Source organism: Diceros bicornis, chromosome 20 (assembly GCF_020826845.1).
Source record: "Diceros bicornis minor isolate mBicDic1 chromosome 20, mDicBic1.mat.cur, whole genome shotgun sequence".
Classification (NCBI taxonomy): domain Eukaryota; kingdom Metazoa; phylum Chordata; class Mammalia; order Perissodactyla; family Rhinocerotidae; genus Diceros; species Diceros bicornis.
Window position 1 is genome coordinate 4704893 of NC_080759.1, and position 22070 is coordinate 4726962.

A 22070-nucleotide genomic window follows, 5' to 3' on the forward strand; every position below is an offset into this window, starting at 1 on the left:
GTGGGGATAACATGGGGAAATGTTTCAGGAATATTTTTTTTGTTTTGATTTTTAATTTATCTATTGTTCCCCCAAAGCCCCAGTAGATAGTTGTATGTCATAGCTGCACATGCTTCTAGTTGCTGTATGTGGGACGCGGCCTCAGCATGTCTGGAGAAGCGGTGCGTCGGTGCGTGCCCGGCATCCGAACCCGGGCTGCCAGTAGTGGAGCGCGCACACTTAACGGCTAAGCCACGGGGCCGGCCCACAGGAATATTTTTTTAAGCATATACAAAATAATATGCACAATATGCCAGTTTTGAAAAAATGTATATGTATCTTCCCCAGAGGCAACTGCTGTGTCCATTTTCTTGTGTATCTTTTCAGAGAAAAACTATTCACAAGCACACTTATATATCTTAATATATTTTGGAAATTGTTCCCTCTATACATAGATCTATCTTTTTAGCATCTGCATAGTGCAGGTAATTTTTCAGCTTTAACAATTTTTTTCAAACTTAAAAAATATATAGATGATACAAGTTGTTACTTAAAACACAGTGGGTGGGGCCGGCCCCGTGGTGTAATGGTTAAGTGCGCGCAGCTCCGCTACTGGCGGCCCAGGTTCGGATCCCGGGTGCGCAGCGACGCACCACTCGTCCGGCCATGCTGAGGCGGCGTCCCCCATACAGCAACTAGAAGGATGTGCAGCTATGACATACAACTATCTACTGGGGCTTTGGGGGAAAAAAAAGGAGGAGGATTGGCAATAGATGTTAGCTCAGGGCTGGTCTTCCTCAGCAAAAAGAGGAGGATTGGCATGGATGTTAGCTCAGGGCTGATCTTCCTCACACACAAAAAATAAAAACAAAAAAACAACGCAGTGGGTGACTGAGGAAATCTAGGCCCATCCAGACCTATAGTCTCAATAAGGCCAAAGCCTGGTGTGACTGTCAACTCATTTCCCACAGTAACTGAACCCCTGTGGTCAACTAGCTGAAGCCACAGCAAGAGGAAGGATGTGGGAACAGAGACGGTCCTGTCCATCCCAGAGCAAGGAACATTCCTTGCGCCCGATCATGTGTCACCAGGCAAACCTCTGGTCACAAAGGAGTTGACGGGGGGAGACAAACAGGAATATACCAGTCTCTGGGAGAGGACACTTCTCGGTACTTCAGACTCTGGTATCTAAACAGTGGGGCCATCCCTAAACCTGGCCCTGCAGAACAAGCCTTGATTGTTAGGCGGTGACCCCATCCCACAGCAGAGCCTCCTGAGTGAAATGAAAGGCTACACCTTTGTTCGCACCAGCTCCTCTTAGGAGTATGTGACAAAGGTGAGGAAAAACAAAACAGCTCACTTGATGGTGGCTGCTCTGCAGGGCAGAGGGCCCTGGGCTTGGAGTCACACTCCTGGGTTCCAGGCCTGCTCCGTGGGCTAAGCTTGCCTTTTCTGTTTCTGTTTTCTTCTGTAAAATGGGGCTAATACCTCCCTCTTGGATTCTGGTAGTTAAACGAGGCATATATAATACAAAATGTGCAAATAAAATACCCTGTGAATTGTAAATGCAAGTCAAAACATTCCCATATGCCCCTCAAATCACCCTGTACTTTCCTTCGCCTTTTTTCACGTCCCTTCGACGTAGTGCCTGTGTGCTCCTTAATTACACATCTGTACATGAAGCTGAGTGCTCTGAGGGGAGGAGGCTGACGGATCTGAGTTCCTTGTACTTGGCACAGATTAAGTGCTCAGTAAATCACTGAACAAAAGGATTATGAATTAAAGGATGTAAGCAATTGTTTTAGCAGAAACTCATACCCTTCCACTGTGATTCAAAGAAATTCTCTGTTGGGAATGGTTTCTGAGGGGAAAGGGGCTCTGGAGGCAGACTGAAGTGGCTGTGTGATCCCAGACAAGTGACTTAACCTCCTGGGGCCTCGTTTTCCTCTGTGAAATAAGGCTGATAAAACAACACAGACAGACGATAAGGACTGTGTGTGAAAACCCACCACTGTCAGGCATGTGTAGGTACTCCATATTAGCTATGAGTCCTCAAAAATATGCTTCATAAGCAGAGCTGCCACAACGTTCTTGGATTTTCCATGTTAATTCTGTTCAATAAAGGCATGTCATTAACTGTTAAGCTGTGGTTCTGGTTTTATTCTACCATCTCATAAATTCACAAATCACATGTCCTAGATTTTGGCTCAGGAAAAAAAATAAAAGGTTGCAATACACCTTGATACAAGAACCAAGTTGGTCTGCTCTTTCTACCTCTTGTATGTTTTGTTGCTGGGCACACTGAAGACAGGGTCACTCAGAAAGAGACCCTCACTGACAAACTGGGACCAATCTTGATTCCCTGGAGACCATCATTTATTTTTGGTAAATGCCGTCAATGAATATACACATGGTATCATTCCCACAGAACAGTCTTTAGCATTTAAATCTTGAAAAGAGGTGACAGTTGAAAAAAAGAATTCACAACTTTCAGATCCTTTAATAATTTAACATTCTATGCCCTTAAGGCCGGTAGAACTTAAGGTATCAGGGTCTGGCTACATCCCAGTGACGATAAAGGGCTTGTGGCATGATGTGTGCCAGATACGCAGCAAAATTCAGAAATTCCAAGTGCTTTTCCACTTGAACATATCTGGTTTCTCTCCTTTGTAATAGGGGTTTTTGATTTTCCCTAGAATGAATGACTTAAAATAAGGTGCTTAAAAATTCCACAGCGAGTCTCCAAATAGTGAACAAACACTATTCAGAAATGCCCTCTGAGCCTCGGGTTCCCCTTCTATAAAATGAAGGAGTGGGGTTGGAGTTAGTGTCGCAGGCCAGACCCTACCATGGTTGGGTATGTGAAATTGGCTCCCACAAACCCAAGCAGTGAGGGGACTGAGGGTAACAGAGCTACAGATATGAATGAGGGGTGTAGGGTGCAGGCTGGGGGCCAGGGCAGGAAGTGGCTGGAAAACTGGCCTCCAGGATGTCAATGTCAGCTCTGAACCTTCAAGACTCAAAAGTGTGTCTTTGTCTTCTGATCTGATGATTTGGTCTAATATGATTGTCTCATTCATTCCAGTGTATGTACCTGCTGTAAATTTATGTACAGAATTAAATATCCCATTTATTAATTTATAAACTGTAATAAAACCAGTCATTTCCCCTCACCAGCAGATCTTGCATTGGAAAAGGAAAATGAACTAATATACAAATTTCAGCAACAACATAAATTTCATTAAACCTGAATAGAGGCATAATTCATTTTGGAGTTCAATTATCTATTCAAGGAATCAGTTACTATTATCATAAAGACAACCACTGTAATATCTTTGCTGTGCAAAATTATCCTCATTTGTTGTTACTCACCCGTGAGAAAAACTCAGCTGCAGACTCCTGCCTCTGGTGAAGGCACTCAGCAAGTTCTTGTCACAAATAACACCCTTCAGGATTGCCTCTTCTGGTTTTACACAGCAATTGTCTCAAAACCTGGGGCCAAAGTAATTATAAAGCAAGCAATAGACAAACAGGGACTCCTGAGGCTGGTGGTGTGTAAACTCATAGGCCAGGAGGTGACCCTGCGACCTCTCCAGGAGCAGCTCATTCATAAGCTGACAAAATGTAGCCTCTTAAATACAGAATTCCAATTATGAAACCAGGAGTCAAGCAGAAGCTACGGTGCTTCCTCCCTCAACAGGGAAATGTCTCACTCCCCAGGAGGTAAAGGGTGACTCGCCGTCCCATCTGCTCACTCCAAGTGCCTGTTCAAGAGGCTGGGGACGGTGCTGAAGGAAGAGGACAGCCATCACAGAAGACCCCACCAGCTGAGCCAGTGGTCCCCTCCGTGAGGGCATAGTCCTGTCATGATGCAGGAAAGACGGAGACCCCGCCCTGGACCTGGATGCACAGGCGTTACCTAGTGAGGTGACATAATCTTCCTGATGACGTGACTCTGCCAAAACCCGAACTTTTCTTGATCAAGGCATCCAATTTGGCACACCAAATCATAGCTTGGTGCTCACCCCCTCTCTCCTTCACTGGACATGATTCAGATCCTAACATAAACACCACAAGAACAGATCATGGAATCAGAGTGCTGCAGCCTCATCTGTTACAGACTGTTGAGATTCTTGATTCATCCCACCTTCAGCCATGGGGGTCATTAGAGAGGGGCTTCAGAACTCTTCACGGCCTCCTACTAAACGCCGAAACGTGTCAGGCAGGCAGCACCAGTAGGAACTTTTCTTGTTTTTAAACATTTAAAAACAAGACTTTCCAATCCATAAGCCACTCCTCATGTGTCCCCTACTGGGGACCAAGGCATAAACACACACACACAGGTAGAAAATATTCCCTAGAAAAATGCAAGATCCTCATAAAATCAACATCTCCCCACCAGACATCCCAAGTCAGCACAGAAGTGGTGAAGACTCATCAGAAAAGACGAACGAGTCTTGCAAAGCTAGAGCTTGAAACACTGACATGGCCTCCCAGTGACCCTCCTCACGGCCCAAGGGTAGAAAGGGACAGAGGAGAGCACCTGCCCTTCCCCTGGATCTGGGCACACACACCCCCTCTGACTCGCAGGTCGAAGAAAGAGGCTCCAAGGAGTCAATGCTAATTGCAATAGCCTTTCACTTTGGAACGTTGGCCAGTAATTGTGAACAGCCATGGAGCTGAGTGGGAAACAGGGTCCATCTCGGTTGCTGGAGATGTTCTACGTAGCTCTCACGCTCCTCCTCTGCTCCATGCGTATCTGAGCAGTGGAGTTACAGCGGCTAGTTTGTCACTCTCAGGCACCACCCTACGGTCCTCTCCTTGGCCCTAGGAAACCACCTCTTGCCTGCACCGAGGTCTGTATCCACAGCGATCCCACCTTTCCAGAGATGGTCCTGAAAGTTAGCTAGAAAGCAGACAAGAACTCTGAAAAACACGACTGGGGAGTAAGTCCACACAGAAAGGTAAAACCCAGCCAAGATCTCCAGAGACACAGCCCTCAGATGTTAGACTCCAGGAAGAAAGGGCGTGAAACACCAAGCTCAAGGGGGGTGCTGATCCTCACTGCAGGGATGGCATCCTGCTGCCCCCCAGGGTCTTCGGATGGTTATGCACCGGCCCCTCGGCTGGATTATACATTCACTGGTTGTCAGAAGTTTCTGGAGCTGCTGGGGGTTGGGGAAGAAGTCGCAGAACAGTCTGTCCTGCCCTCTAGACTCTATACATCGTAACGGTTCAAACTGTATGAGTTTGGGTAGCTCTGCCGGCTGTACTGGAAGTGATCTGTTAGGATGTTATTTTGGCTGTACTGATAGTCCTCTTGCTGGGGGAAGAGGATGCCATTGTGGGGTTTCTCCAGGGGGCTCCAGTGATGCTCCTTACTGCCCAGGTCCCCCGTCGTGACAGGGAGGAGGTGCTTCCGGGCCTGCTGATTGGCATCATACTTGGTCTGCAAGGTCAAGAGAGAAATGAGAGAATCTGCTCCTTCCCTAGGACATGCCCACAGGACAGGGAGCTCATGACTCACAGCCAAGCAGCTCTTCAAGGCTGATGCAGGCGTCGACCCCAGCAGGGTCAGGCGTGGCCAGGAACAGTTAACAGACCAGCCCTCCCTGTTAGCCATCCCAGGTCTTAATACCTGACTAAACAGAGTCCTTGCAAGGAGGGAGCAAAATCCCCAACAAAGCCCCAGTAGACCTGAGAGCCAGGGCTGGAGCGAGGCATGGCCTGCGGTCATCTATGCACGAAAAGGAAGGCCGGGCCGGTGGGGCCACACCAAGACCATACACCAACCAGTGGCAAAGCTGGTGGCTGGAACCCTGGCCTCTTAGCAACTGGGGAGGCCCCTTTCCCCCTCCCACCAACTCCTGGTGCCTCCTTGGGAAGACTCACCTTGTTGTACAGAAAGACCCCCAGGATGGCTGTCATCATGCCCAGGACGTTGGTGCTGGTGACTGGGTTTCGCAGCATGATCAGGGACACCGTGATGACCATGATTCTCTTGGTGGCATTGGCGACCGAGTAGCTCAGAGGGCTGATGAGGTTGAGTATGCTGAAGGCGATGACGTTCTGGGCAAAGTTACAGAAGCCACTGACAGCCAGCAGCAAGAGCGTCCAGGGCCACTGGGACACAGAGGTCTACCGAGACAGGGAGCAAGAAGAGCGCTGTGGCCACACGGCTTCCCTGGCAGAGGTTGGGGAGGGGCACGGTGGCTTACAGTTGCACCGTCCGTGGGGAGCAGACCCAGGTGGGTCGTCGTGTGATACCAGGTGCTTTATATCACAACCTCTGACCCTCACGACACTACACGACACAACAACAATCACAGTAATCACCCCCCGTTCCTGCCGAGGAAGCGGAGGTGCCCAGAGGGTGCAGAGCATGGCGTGAACCAAAGCCTTCCCTTATCCCTGGACAGTGAGCGGCCGGGGCTCTGGGGTCAGTAGAGCAAAATCTGCTTACTAGACATCACCTCAGTCCCTTCAGGCTGCTGTAACCAAACGCTACGGACCCGGGGTCTCACAAACAACAGACATTTATTTCTCTCAGTTCTGGAAGCTGGAAGCCTAAGATCAAGGTGCTGGCAGATTCCACATCTGGTGGGAGCCCTCTTCCTTGTTCATAGATGGCATCTTCTCAGTGTCCTCGCATGGTGGGCGTGGTGAGGGAGCTCTCAGGGGTCCCTCTTGTGAGGACACTAACACCATTCCTGACAGCTCCACCCTCATAACCTAAGCACCTCCCACAGGCCCCACCTTCTATACCATCACATTGGGGGTTAGGTTTTAACATATGAATTTTGGGGAGACACAAACATTCAGATCATAGCAGACAGGATGCATTCTATAGGGTGGGGAGGTCCTCGGAGGGCAGCCCCTGTGTGTATGAAGAACTCTCCAGGCTGGGAGCACAGGCCTTGGGTCTGCCCCGTCACTGGGAGCTCCCAGGGAAGCTGCTTGACCTCTCTGGTTGCGGGTTCTTTATCTATGCAATGGGGGAGAATGATCCTTGCTGAGCCTGCACAGCGCTGCTGCTATGAGAGGATCAAATGCGATCATGGCTCTGAAAATGCTTTAAAACAGTTCCAAGCCAAACAAGCACAAGCAGAAGGTGATGTTATTGTCAGAACTTTAGTTACCATCTGACCCTCACCGGAATGAGGCCACTCTCATCAACGGGGCCTAGAAGTCAAGAAACCACAATGAGCAGACATCTGCACCACAGAACCCCTCTGGCTTCTCCCAGGTCAGGCAGATGGGTGAGAACCATGGAGGCCCTGCCCTGGCCAGGTGGCTGGGGATGCTCAGTGCTGAATACTTATGGATTTGTATCTATTTAGGACTGGACTCCAGAAGGCACATGGCCTGGCTCCTAGGCCTGCCCGCCCTCTGCGGTCCCACCTCAGTACCAGTCCACTAGGCCAGGGAACCAAGAGGCTGCTACAGGCAGGGCTACCAGGCCAATGGAAGGACGTCAGGAGATGGCACACCTGCCATAGAGGGCCCCAGGCTGGCTGTCTATCCAGTGTCTGTGACCCAGACAGGGGTGTGGGGAGAGCACCGTGTCCTTGTGCTTTAAGGGCAGAGCAGTCTCAGACCCAGCGTGGCTTGGTCGAGGCAGCAAAGGCACAGCTGCTTAGCAGCGCCTGCTCTCTGCGGGCCAATTCCTGGGCCACACTAGCCTTGGCCACGGGGGGACACAGCTGGTTCCCCACAGGACGGTGGTGTTTAGCAGCCCTGCCAGGATAGGAGCTGGAGCAATCTTATGATGGCTGCCTGATTCCATCTCCACCACCCTCTGAGAGGGAAGGATCACGGGGTCCTCTTAAATGGAAGATGTGCTTAGGTGACCTGCTCAAAGTCACCCAGATTTGTGCTCTAATTGGGGTAAGAGCCCCTTGTAAGGCACACGAGTACACAGTATGCCCTCATGGGGAGCTGGCCTCTTCTCCCAGGAATCCTTCCCTGAGTGACCAACACAGACTTCTAGCTAAGCTATTTTTATAAGGCAGGCAGCTTGCATAGATATCTATCTTCCAGGAAAGGAACTGAGCCAATCCAGCTTTTTAAAAACAGTGACATACAATAAAGTTGAGAATGTTCCTTGAGTGTTCCTTGTGGTGCATAGTTCCATAGGTTTTAACACGTGTATTGATTCTTGTAGCCAACACCACAGTCACAATTCAGAACAGCTCTATCACCCCAAAACACTCCCCCAGGGTTCTACTTTGTATCAACCCCGTCTCCTAACCCAAGCAACCACCAGTGTGTTCTCCAACACGACAGGTTTGCGTTCTGGAGACTGTCGTGTAAGTGGAATGATACAGCATGGAACCTTCACAGACATGCTTCTTTCACTAGCATAATGCCTTTGATATCCATCCAAGTTGTTCTAAGGGACAATAGTTGGTACCTTTATTTTTATTGCTGAGTAACGTTCCATTGTATGAACGTACCAGTTTATTTATCCATTCACCTGCTGAAGGACATCTGTGTTGTTTCCAGTTTTTGATGATCATGAATAGAGTTGCTGTAAACATCTGTGTACAGGCTTTTGTGTGAACCTGAGTTTCATTTCTCTAGGGTAAATATCCAGGAGTGAGACTGCTGGGTCCATACAGGCAGTGTAAATTTAACTTCATAAGAAACTCTCAGATGTTTTCCAGAGTGGCTGCACTACTTTGCATTCGCTCCAACGAGGTATGACATAGTTCCAGTTAGCCCCATCCTTGACAAACTTCGTACTGTCAGTATTTTTTATTGTAGCCACTCTAACAGGTATGAAGTGGTATCTCATCATGGTTTTAACTTGCATCTCCCTAATGACTAACAATGTTGAACAGATTTCATGTGCCTATTGCCTATTATACCATCTGTACAATCCCAATAGTGAAATGTCTGTTCAAATCTTTTGCCCATTTTTAATTGGGTTGTTTTCTTACTATTGAGTTTTGAGAGTTCTTTATATGTTTGGAACACAAGTTCTCTGTTGGTATGTCACTTGCAAATATTTTCTCCTGTCTGTAGCTTGTCCTTTCTTTCACTTAACAGTGTCTTCACAGAGGAAAAGTTTGAAATTTTGATGAAGCCCCATTTACCAATTTTTTCTTTTATGGACTTTGCTTTTGGTGTAATACTAAGAACTAATCTCAAGTCATGAAGATTTTTCTATGTTTTCTTCTAAAGGGTTTTTAAAAAAATTGTTTTAGGTCTAGAATGCATTCTGAGTTAAATTTTGTATAACGTGTGAGGTCTAAGTCAAGGCTCAGTTTTTCGCATATGGATGCCCAATTGTCCAATACCATCTCTTAAAGAGACCGCCCCTTCTCCACTGAATTGCCTTTGCACCTCTGTCAAAAGTCAATCACCCCTAGTTGTTGTGAGTCGTTTCAGAATCTCTCTTCTGTTCCACTCATCTATGTATCTCCCTTCATCAATATCTGTATTTTTTATACTAAGTCTTAAAATTAAGTAATGTGATTTCTCCAACTTTATTCTTTTTCAAATTTATTTTGGCTATTCCAGTTCTTTTGACTGTCCTTGTAAATTTTCCAATCAGCTTTTCTATATTAAAAAAATTATTTAATATGTATGTACATATCTATCTCTCTCCATACCTGCAGCACAGAGAGATATATAGATTAGTGTATCTCAACTTTTTTTTCATTGTCACCTTTCCCAAGGAGAAAAATTAAAGTTAAAATTAATTAAATTAATGCAAAGGAAAAAATTTTATTGGGTAGAGAGAATTTTATTTCTTCCTTTCAAACCTGTTTCTTTCTTTTTCTTGTCTTATTGCACTGGCTAGGAGGTCAAGTATGATGTGGAATAGGCAGGTTGAGAGTGAACCTCCTTACCTCATTCCTGAATTTAAGGGGAAAAACATTCAATCTTTCATCATTATGATGTTAGCTATAAATGCCCTTGATCAACTTGAGGTAGTTTCCTTCTACTTCTAGTTTGTTGACTTGAAAGTGTTCTCTCTTATTCTGTTTTCTGAAGGAGACTGTGTAGAATTGGTGTTTATTTTTCTTTAAATGTTTGGTGGAATTTGCCAGTAAAATCTGGGCCTGATGATTTCTTTTCAGAAAGTTTTAAACTATGAGTTCAGTCTCTTTAATAGCTATAAGACTATTCAGGTTATCTATTTCATCTTGGGTAGGTGAGTTCTGACAGTTTGTGGTTTATGAGGACTAGGTCTCATCTATATTGTTGAATTTATGTGCATAGAGTTGTTGGTAGTATTCTTATGCTTTTAAGGTCTGTAGTGCCATTCCCTCTTTCATTCCTGACATTTGTAGTGTCTTCTCTATTTTTATCAGTTTTGCTTCTGTTGAAAGTATTTTATGTTTCCTTTAAGACTTCTTTGGCCCATGGATTATTTAGAAATGTGCTGTTTAATTTCCAAGTGTTTGGAAATTTTCCTGTTACCTTTCTGTTACTGTTATTCCATTATGGTCAGAGAATATACTTTGTTTTCAATCCTTTTGTTAAGGTTTGTTTTATGACACAGAATATAGTCTATCTTGGAATGTTCCAAGTGTACTACTTGAGAAGAATGTTTATTCTGCTATTGTTGGGTAGAGTGTTCTATAAATGTCAATGAGATATCCAGTTGGTTGATGGTGTTGTTCAGTTCTTTATTCTTGCTGATTTTCTATAGTTCTATTGATTCTGGAGATTCTATAATTGCTGGATATAGAATCATGTGTTCACAGTTCTTTAGTTTCAGTACTTAAAAACGTTATTCCACTTCTTTCTGGTTTTCATGGTTTCTGATGAGAAACATGCAGTCATTCAAATTGCTGTTCTTCTATAAATAATGCATCATTTTTCTCTGGCTGCTTTCAAGATTTTTTGTCTTTTAATCTTTTTCCTGTTTGTGGTTCAAACTGGATAATTTCTATTGATCTATCTTCAAGTTATTGTCTTTCCTCTGTCATTTCCATTCTGCCATTGAGTCCATCTAATGAGTTTTTAAGTTATTGTTCCTTCCATTCTAAAATTTCCATTTGGTTCGTCTTTCTATCTTCTATTTCCCCATTTGTTTCAAGAGTATTTGCCCTTACTTCTTGGAGCATGATTATAATCATTGCTTTAAAGTCTTTGTCCGATAATTCCAACATCTCAGTCATCTCAGTGTTGGCAATTGTTAATTGTCTTTTCCCACAAGACATGATATTTTCTTGGTTCTTCATATGCCAAGTAATTTTGGATTGTATCCTGCACGTTTAGAATATTACATTATCAGACTGTGGGTCTTATTTAAATCCTGTGGGGAATGTTGATATTTTGTTTTAGCACACTCAGCTGGGTTCAGGCTACAAGCCTGACCAGCCTTCTGTGGATTGTGGTTCCAATGTCAGTTCTGTTTTCAAAGGCTTTTCAGTGGTAGGTGGCTCTGTCCTGAGTGCGCACTACCGTGTGGTCAGTCTCAGACCAGGGCAGCAGTCCATCCTGTAGTTCAGTTTTCAAAGTTTTTGGTATGCTGTGAGGATCAGATCCTCACATGTGCAGCTCAGGGGTGAGCCGAGGATTTCATGGTGTTTTATGAGGTCATGTTCCCTGAGTTCCTCCTCTCCATGATCTCCTTGGTACCTTCTGGTTTCCTAGGGCTCCAGTCAGAAAGCTGGTGCTTAATTACCCTACTCTGCTGTGCCCTTCCCACGACTGCACCTCCATTCAGGGGCCAAGCGGTGGGAGGATAAAGAAAGAAAAACCTGTAGCAGGGACTAATCCCATTCTGTGACTGCAGAGAGAGGTTGCCCTCCCTCGGCATCTCAGGTGCCAGTGGGACCCTGCTGCCACCACCACCACGGGATTGCTGGGGGCCTGGGATGCAAGAGAACAAAGGAAACAAAAATAAGAGAAAAAGCCCAACAGGGGATTTTCCCCACTCTCTTTGAGCATCAGGAATCCCCTTTCCCACTCCCTGAGCTGGAAGTAGAGGGCTTCTTGCTCTGTTCTCACCCAGTGCCCACTGCTGCATTTCGGGCTGCCTTGAGTCCTGGCTGGAGATACAAGAAACAAAAGAAAGGTGAACTCACTGCTGGCTCAGTGGTGCTCTGAAGTCTGGTCTTCATCCCCAGCCTGTCTGCTCCCATTTCCTTTTCAGTTTTCAAATAGCTGCTTCACGCATCCTGTCCAAGCTTTAAAACTGGGCCACCTAATCCAGACTCTGGCAATCCCTGCCTGGCTTCAGCTGAGCTGTCCGGCCGTGGGGTGGGCGTGTCCAGGAACTGCCCACTGTAGCCTTTGATTCTAGGTAACATGGCGAGTGGCAGATCCCAGCTGTTCTCCTATCTGACTCTCCTCCCTCCCACTCCTGAGCATAGCACTGGGACAGAGCTAACTCACCTGGTGTCTGTGTGGGAGACACAGGGCAGAGAGGAGGAGCCCAGGTAGGTGGGGACCCTGCCTTCAGGCTGCAGCACAGTGGAATACTCCTAGGGCTGTGGTTAAAATGCGCAAGGGCCCCATCAAGGTAAAAAAAAAAAAAAACATGCCCTCAACAAGGAAAAGAGGTTACTAACGGTAGTACAGGGGGCAGGCCTGGTGGCGTGGCAGTTACGTCCCTGCACTCTGCTTCAATGGCCCTGGGTTCACCAGTTTGGATCCTGGGTGCTGACCTACACACTGATCATCAAGCCACACTGAGGCGGCATCCCCCATAGAGCAACTAGAAGGATGTACAACTATGACATACAACTATCTACTGGGGCTTCGGGGGTAAAAAAGGAAAAAAGGAGGAAGATTGGCAACACATGTTAGCTTAAGACAAATCTTCCTCAAAAAAATAAATAAATAAATAAAAATAATACAAAAAAGGTAATCACTAGAAGAAAACTAAAAAATGTCCTAAATAGAAGAAAAAGCAAAGAAACGAGACCAGAGCAAAGCCTACATATACAGCCACATGTCACTTAATGACGGGGATATGTTCTAGGAAATGCGTCATTAGGCGATTTCGTCATCATGTGAACATCATAGAGTGGACTGAAGGGTAACAAAATCTGCCATGCCAAAATGTGTCTCTTTAACATGAGGATTATTTTAGGCTGATTATTTTTAAGAAACAAAAGACTCAGAAAGTTTTTCCTGTTACCTCCCCCTTAACTGCCTAAAAGAATTCAGAAAAAAAAAAATCTGTCTTGGTAAGCGAGCTATCACCTTAGCATCACATGATCTAGGTGGTAGACAGGGAGGAACCTAGAAAAGCCTGTTGATTGGGCTCCTCTCTGTGTTCTTCTGTTTCTGTGTGGCCCAACACTTGTTTTCCAAACGTTTGCTCCTTTTCACCTACCTGTGAATTGCCTTCCTTCCCTCCCCTTGAACTCCCCAACTCTCCCCACCTCCAACTTCTTTCGTCTTTAGCTGAGGATGGTATTTAAGGTAAGGGCTTCAGCCATTTTGGCGAGTTACTTGGTTTTCCTGGGTTTCTCCCATGTACACGTTATTAAACTTGTGTTTGTTTTTCTCCTGTTCATCTTTGTCCACCTCACACCTGTCAGAATGGCTATAATCACCAAGACAAAAAATAACAAATGTTGGAGAGGATGTGGAGAAAAGGGAGCCCTCATACACTGCTGGTGGCAGTGCAAACTGGTACAGCCACTATGGAAGACAGTATGGAGATTTCTCAAAAAATTAAAAATAGAGGGGCTGGCCCGGTGACGTAGGGGTTAAGTTTTCACGCTCCACTCCAGTGGCCTGTGGTTCGCAGGTTTGGATCCTGGGCGTAGACTGATGCACCGCTTGTCAAGCCATGCTATGGCGGCATCCCATATAAAGTAGAGGGAGGGCCGGCCCCGTGGCTTAGCGGTTAAGTGCACGTGCTCCACTACCGGCGGCCCGGGTTCGGATCCCGGGCGCGCACCGACGCACCGCTTCTCCGGCCATGCTGAGGCCGCGTCCCACATACAGCGACTAGCAGGATGTGTAACTATGATATACAACTATCTACTGGGGCTTTGGGGAAAAAAAAAGGAGGAGGATTGACAATAGATATTAGCTCAGAGCCAGTCTTCCTCAGCAAAAAAAAGAGGAGGATTAGCAGGGATGATAGCTCAGGGCTGATCTTGCTGACAAAAAAAAAAAAAAAAAGTAGAGGGAGATGGGCATGGATGTTAGCCCAGGGCCAATCTTCCTCAGCAGAAAAGAGGAGGGTTGGCAATGGATGTTAGCTCAGGGCTAATCTTCCTCACAAAAAATAAAATAAAAAAAAATTAAAAATAGGGCCGGCCCCGTAGCTTAGCGGTTAAGTGCGCGCGCTCCGCTACTGGCGGCCCGGGTTCGGATCCCGGACGCGCACCAACGCACTGCTTCTCTGGCCATGCTGAGGCCGTGTCCCACATACAGCTACTAGAAGGATGTGCAACTATGACATACAACTATCTACTGGGGCTTTGGGGGAAAAAAAGGAGGAGGATTGGCAATAGATGTTAGCTCAGAGCTGGTCTTCCTCAGCAAAAAGAGGAGGATTAGCATGGATGTTAGCTCAGGGCTGATCTTCCTCACAAAAAATAAATAAATAAATAAAATAAAATAAAACACACCACTTTTGAAAAAAAATTAAAAATAGAAATACCATACAACCCAGCTATCCCACTACTGGGATTTATCCAAAGAACTTGAAATCAACAATTCAAAGAGATGTATGCACCGCTATGTTCACTGCAGCATTGTTCACAACAGCCAAGACATGGAAGCAACCCAAGTGCCCATCGACTGATGAATGGATAAAGAAGTGGTATATATATACACAATGGACTACTACTCAGCCATAAAAAAAGACAAAATCGTCCCATTTGCAACAACATGCATGGATGGACCTGGAGGGTATTATGTTAAGCGAAATAAGGCGGACAGAGAAAGACAAACACCGTATGATCTCACTCATATCTGGAAGTTAAACAAACACATGGATAAATGGAACAGATTGGTGGTTACCAGAGGGGACAGGGGTGGGGAGGGTGAAAGGGGTAAAGGGGCACATGTGTATGATGATGCATACATACTAGACTTTTAGGGGTGAGCATGATGCAGTCTATACAGAAACTGATAAATAATGTACATTTGAAATTACACGATGTTATAAATCATTATGACCTCTATAAAATAATTGAAAAAAAAAAAAACCTGTCTCAGTGTCAATTCTTAGACCAGACAGAAGAACCTAGAAGGTATAGGAAAATTTCTTCGTCCCCTACAATACTTACACAAACCTAGATGGTCTAGCTCACTACACACCTGGGGTATAAGGTACTAATCTATTTGGTCCGTCGCTGACCAAAATGTTGTGCTGAGCATGACTGTACATGTTTGTACATTGCGTGTACATGTAGATGCCAGTGAGTTGTAACACAGCAGTACAAGTGGACTGACGCCAAACCTATTGAATATTATGCAGCCAATAAAAGGAACAAGACAGACCTAATATGTCAATATGGAATCATATCTAGGACATAATATTGAGTGAAAAGAGCAAGGCACTCTTTTCTAAATATCTAAAAAGTCACTTTGTGTAAGGAGGGAAGGTATGAATACACACAAATTTGCTTATATTTGCAAAAAGACATACTGACAGGGTAAACCAAGAACATAAAAATGGCCACCTATGGGGGAGGGTAGGCAGAGGGTGGAGGCGACAGGGATTGAAGCCAGACTTCTTTGAATAAACCTTGTCCTATCATTTGGCTTTGGAAATATAAAGGTTTGACATATTCAGTGGAGAAAAAAAAGAAAGCAATGCCTAAAAATTGAAAACAATCGGAAGTAAAGGAACGCAATTGCACAACAAGTTGGTGACACAGGCACATTGTGAAAACCATGATTTCAAGTGCCCTTAGAACACAGTATTGCAATTATACATCTTTAATAAACATGTCCTAACGACAAACAGAACTGCAAAGAAATCTTAAACTTCTCTCAGTCCTCTCCCTGCAGCTGTCCTGTGGGGAGTCTCACTCTGAAGCAATTATGTGTGTGTAGTAGAATCACGTATACGGATTAACTAGGATAGGATAAGCCAATAAGAAATGTTGTGAGGCACCAAGTGTACCAGAAAAGATATAAGAAAACAAATAAAAGCAGTAATAAATCCTGTAACGTTAAATTGAAATTGGAACGAATCAGTATGAATTCTCCATTCTGCCCCCAAATATGTCTCTCCTAGTTTTTCATGGCAAAGGCATAAAAGCAATGACAACCTAATAGCAGTGAGCACACAGGGCACTCAGGCTGTGTCTCTAAACACTGCTCTCCACTAAAAGCAACGTGGGTTTCCAAAGGAGTGGCTGCCTGCAGGTCTGGGACAGAGGTGCACAGGGTGAGGAGGACACCTTCTGGACCAGAAGCTGCCAGAGGCTGATGTGTGCTGTGAGAAGGGCAGGGAGCCAAGAGGAAAGACTCCATCCCCCAAGACAGGGCATTGTGACTGTGCAAAGAATACGTGCAACTGACAAACATGGATTCACAATGATGCTGGAAAAAAAAATAAAAGAACCCTCCTTCACCCAAAAAACGCTCAATTCACTGGTTAACATTTGAAGTAAGCTTTAACTCTTTACTCTGGAAATTGGTAATTAAAAGGAAGAGAGGCATTAAATTGCTTTTCATTCACTGTACTTTAAGGTAACGAACTAGTCCTGGTTGACGATGGAAAGTTCTTCACAGAAATTTTACAGCTCATCAGTGTGGAAGGGAAGTTAGAACACAGGGCCACAGTTTCCTCATCTGGAAAACAAAGAGGCTCCACTACGTCCACAGGTGTGCTAAGGATGAAAGACCAGCGTGAAGAACCCAGTCAGACCCATGAAGACCTCATGAAGCCCTAATAAACATGTACTCCTCTCTAACCCAGGCCTGGAAGACCACACTGGTCTCCTTCTCATCGCTGTCACCTGCATTAGTTTCTAGCACATTCTCTTCCCTGCAGCTGGTGGGAAGATGCTCGTTCTTGTGCTCAGAGAGCTATCAATACATGTGGAGTAAATGGAAACATGGACAGAGATGACACCAAGAAAGGAAGTGAGCAGTGCAAGCACAGTTTGAAAAACTCAAAGTGAGACCCGAACCAGGTTGCCAGGACAGGGAAGTCCCCTGTGTTGGCACTTTTTTTTTCTTCTTTAATGCCATTGGTGCAAATGCAGCAGCTATCAGCAGCTGGGATCTAGCATGCTAGAAAAGGAAATGCAGAGGAAGCCGACTTCCTCGATTGCACACACCATGAGTCACAACAAAGAGCTGAGTGTTAAAAGGGCTGGCTGTCAGAGGTCCCAACCTCCCCAAGTCAACAGAGATGCGGAACTCCCTGACAGAGCACCGAGTCTGGAGCCAGCCAAGAAAAGGGCGTGTTCTCAGCGATGGCCAACTCACCAGGTTGCTACTGATCAGGAAAGTCGAGAGGTCCACCAGGACCCACGTGGGGACCATAAAGAAGACAGCGTGGCAGCCCAAGATGTTCAACAGCCGGAGATGGTGGATCCGAGAATCTCTCAGCACCTGAAGAGAAAAACCTCTTTAAAGGCCGACGGAAACCCTAAGTGGCAAGAAGGGCTCCAGTTACCCAGGCCCCACACTGTGACTGGACGTGGACCCTGATGTCCGACCTGACAAACCTGCAAGTGCACCTGTGATGAGACAGGCAACCTGTGCCTGAGACAAGCATGATGTTTCAGGCATCAAGGACCGAGAAAAGAAAAAACAGCAACACTCAATGCTGGTGAAGCTGCAGTGAAAGGGAGCCTCTGAGATCCCGCTGGTTTATGTCTACACTGGTGTTTAGCCACTCTGGAATACAACCAGGCAAAGTATATCAAGAGCCATAAACGTCTCATACCCTCTGACCTGAGAACCAACTGTAAGCCCATCATAAGGCAATAACCTGAGAGAAAGAAAAACGTCACGCGAAGATGTTCACTACTGTGTTACTTATAATGAATAGTTGTCAATAACCTGCATTTGCAATAGGGCAACTGACTGCATTGATTGTGGTACCTACAAACCATGATCATTACAGGAGGTAAGAGTGATAATTGTTAATGATGGGGGAGAATGCAATGTTGCAATAGTAAATGAAAAAACCAAAAATTTTAAATGTGTCTATAATATTACAACTCTAAAAACTGTGTAGAAAACCCCCTAGCATTAATAGTAGTTCCCTGTAGGGGACAGTCCTGTGACTTTACTTAACAGCATGGACACTCTGGGCAAGGCGCAGGGCTCTTGGTCCTTCATCCCCAGCACCCACCACAGTGCCTGGCACACTGAAGGTGCTCAGGAAGTTTTCTGATTGTTTTTTCATTGGGCTTTTCTTGATTTTTTCACACTGAGCATATGCTAATTTTATAATAGAAAACATAAACTATTAAAAAAATAAAACAACAAATAGAAAACCAGCAGAAGGGCAACAGGATTTTTTTCACTCCAACACCACAGAAATCCCTACTTGGCTACTTTTTCTTGGCTCCTTGCCCCCCCGTGCCCCCCTGAAACATCATGCACATCCTGGACAGTGCCCAAATACCTTTTTGGAGAAAATATTCTGAAGCGAGAAGCACAGTGTGGCAGCAAGGGCGCTGATGAGCCCCCACATGTCAAACGACAACTCGGTGACGGTGGCCAGCAGGACGCCGCTGATGATAGGGATGAGTGACAAGTACACCTGCGGGAGGAGGGCGGGGGGGCTGACGGGCTGGAGTGAGCTGGGCTGCCCACCACAGACAACAGGAGGGAAACCCTAGCTGCTCTCCCCTCCTTCATCAGAGGGACACCACCTACCCTTTGGACAACAGTGTTAGCTGTGCGGGAGAGGCGGATGGTTATCAGAGCCCCTGGGGGCAGGTCCTAACAGATCTATCCAGCTGCAGGGTCTGAAACCCTGCTCCTCCGAGAGGCTGGCCGGATCCCTCTCATTTTGGGCTCTTCCAACATGCAGTTCCCCCTGGCCGGGACACTCCCGCCACGCCTTCTCCAGCTGGAGACCTCCTTCCTCCTCAGGTCTCAGTTCACACACCAGGAGAACTTATCCAACCCACCTCCCCCCAGATCCTGTCAGGTTCCTCTGCTGCGTGCTCCCGCTCTTGACCCTTACACGTCTGCATCCCCGCACCGCTTTAGGGTGGCTCCTTGTTCATTGCTCTGTCCTGGTGCCCGGCACACAGCAGGCCCCAGGAACTGCTGGCTGAAAGGGCGAGTAGCGAGTGCCTGACAGGAGGCCTTCCGCAGGGTGCAAGCTCCCCAGGGCCTTGTGCCGGAGCAGCTCTTAGCTGCCGGAGATAGGAGTCCACTGCCCGCATCTGGCTCTTCTGACTCCCGCTCATCCCTCTCCTACAAAGGACACTCTTAAAGCACTGCAAGATTTTAGGAGGGGGTGGTGAGGCCCTCCCCCTGCCCCCCACTAGAGGGCAGAGCAGAATTCCAGCTCTCCCACTATTGGCTGTGGCCCTCAGGCAAGTGACTCTCCTCTGTGAAGTCTGGCTTGTTCCCCTGAGATCAGGAATGACGATTACCTGCCTTATTTGCCTCACTGGGTGGGTCCATACCTTTTTTTCATTATCGTTAGTCTCCCTGCCTAGACGATTCCCGTCTTTCCTCACTGGGTGAAGTTTCTAGCTCCTTGCCCAAGCTGGGTACAATGTCCCTCACAACGGGGAAACCTGATAACCACGCTGTGACATCCAGAGATGCAGCTGCATACCTCCCGGGCAACTCCCACCCGGAGAGACAGGTCACACCTGCCATCACCCTGGGGGCCAGGATAAAGATAGGCTGCAATAAAAAATCAGCCAGAGATGGCCCAATTTCTATAAGCTGATCCAGGGCACTGCCGCTCTGAGTTACATAAAATACAGGATACCAGAAATGAACCATGTAGAAAAGAGACGCTCTGTCCAGCATGAAACAGATTCCAGCTGGGACAACAGAGTCCCACTTCCACTTAAGGACATGGGGCAAGGCTGTCTCTGGCTAAAGCCACAGCTTCTCTCGCCCCAAGCCAGAAAATATTCTGGCTTGGCATCTTGAACAGACCCTGGATTGTTCCAAAAGCATCTTCCTTATGCAGCCCTGGGTTCTGCGTGCTGCCTTCACTTCCATGCCCAGGCAATCACAATCCCTGGCTGTCTGAATTTCTAAGACTTTGCTGGATTTTGCCAAAATCAGACTCCTTTGACAAGCTTCTCACTTCTGACCACAGAAGTCCCCAACCTAACCACTCTTTCGCAAGGAAGTGAAAATTGGTCAGTTCCATTCCTGCAAGGAGCCAGGTATTTCATCCCTGGTCCCACCGGAGGGGCACCGGGTGCCTGGCTGAGATGGCACCAAGCCATCGTCCACCAGCAACCCCAAGGAGGGAATCAAAAAAGGGAGGAAAGTTGGACCTGAGAGGGAAGAAAGCGTCTCCAAGATCACACAGCAGAGACAGCTCAGGGACACACATGCTACACACCACTGTCCCTAAAGCGATTCCAGAACATTAGCAGCAAAAAGGCCACGGAGGCCTCTAAGCTGACTTCCTTATTTGACAGGAAGCCAAGTAGCCTGCAGGCCAGGAGCCTGGACCACGTCAGCAGCTGGGCACTAGTCGGGAAGCCCTTGGGATCCCCACCTGCCCAGAGCCCTCCTGGGTTACCTTGGTGCTCTGCTTCTCCTTCATGATGATCCGGGACAGGAGGACCACCCAGATGGGCATGGTGGCCTTGACTGGAAAGAGAGGCAAGAGGCGCTCAAGGAGCTGCCCTAATCCCGGGGCCCACCCTAGCAGGCTGTCCCAACTCCACGGCGGAGTGGGAAAGGCTTGGCAGCCCCTCAAACCAACCAACAGTTGTGATCAGCCCTGCTCAGCTCCCAGCCCCCTTCTCAGCCTCTCTCTCCCTTCCTAAAAGCCTGGGCGGCCCCCGGCACCTTCTGGGCAGAAGCTGACTTCTCAGCCCGGCATCCCAGGCCATCGAGACGGGCCCAGGCCGACGCACTCCTACCCAAGCGCCGAAGCCCCGTGCGGCGCGCCCCGGCCGCCGCCTCCCAGGCCGGCCGCGGAACCCACCGGTGTGCGCGTAGGACACTGGCACCTTCCAGATGCTGACGTGTGCAGACACGGACGCGAAGTACTTGCCGAAGGCGAGCGGCAGCACATAGCGCGGGTAGAAGCGCGGCGGCAGCAGCGGGCCGGGCGAGGAATGCGGGCCGGGCCCGGGGCCCGAGACGGGCGGCGCGGGGGGCACGCGCCAGGCGCGCAGCAGCGGGGGGAGCCCCGCGCACAGCGCCAGGATGTGGCACAGCGACACGGTCACGGGGAACGGGAAGGCGCTCAGAATCACCTTATTGACCACGTTGCCGCCCGCGCTCAGCGCGTACCACAGCAGACACAGCACCGCCACCCGCGCGCCCTCGCGCGCCCCGCCGCCGCCGCCGCCGCCGCCTGCCGCTCCCGAGCCCCCCGCGGCCGCGCCCACCGCCGCCGCCGCCGCCGCCATCCTGCTTCAGCGGCCGCCCCTTCCCACCCATCTGACGGCCGGACGCCGGGCGGGGGCGGGGCCGGGCGCGCCGGCCAACGCCGCTCCCCATTGGCCGCCGCCGCCACGCGTATACGCTACGCGCCGGCAGACGCGCCCGCCACCACGTAGCGAGCGCAGGCCCCGCCCACCCCCGGGTGGCCTTCCGGAGGGGGCGGGGCCTGTCCCGGAAGCGGAAGGAGGGCACGCGGAGTGGGAGCTGAGTGGCGCTGGGGGAGCCAGAGCCAGAGCCCGAGCCCGAGCCGAATGAGCAGGAAGCGTGGACCCTGTTGCGCCGGCGTCTGTGAGCGGGCCATCGAGCTCGCGGGTTAGACCTCGATGTCCACGCCACATTGGCGCCCTCCAAACCAGATTCCTGATGGGCGGGCGGCGGCCGACACCGAGGCTGAGAGACCAGACCTTTCGGGAAAAGGAACGAAATGTCACCAAAAGGAAAGCTCTCCGTGGGCTAAATTCTTCCTGCAAACCGGGAGCGGACTCGCGCGGCCGGACTCCGTCCGAGGGGCCCGCTGAGAGCGCGCGGTCTCGGGAAGCACATTCTGGGAACACCGCGCCGTGTGACGTGCGGTAGGTGTTACC

At 48.2% G+C, this 22070-nt stretch overlaps 1 protein-coding gene across 1 annotated transcript; it reads right to left on the reverse strand.

Annotated features, from left to right (window-relative positions):
- Positions 1-2337: 2337 nt before the first annotated feature.
- Positions 2338-21452, reverse strand: SLC35E1 (solute carrier family 35 member E1). Its single transcript, XM_058563636.1, has 6 exons — positions 21023-21452; positions 20612-20682; positions 18506-18643; positions 17356-17481; positions 5872-6117; positions 2338-5428 (listed from the first exon to the last, which is right to left on the reverse strand). Exons 1-6 carry the CDS (start codon positions 21450-21452, stop codon positions 5198-5200), a joined length of 1242 nt encoding a protein of 413 aa, XP_058419619.1. The 3' UTR covers positions 2338-5197.
- Positions 21453-22070: the final 618 nt, after the last annotated feature.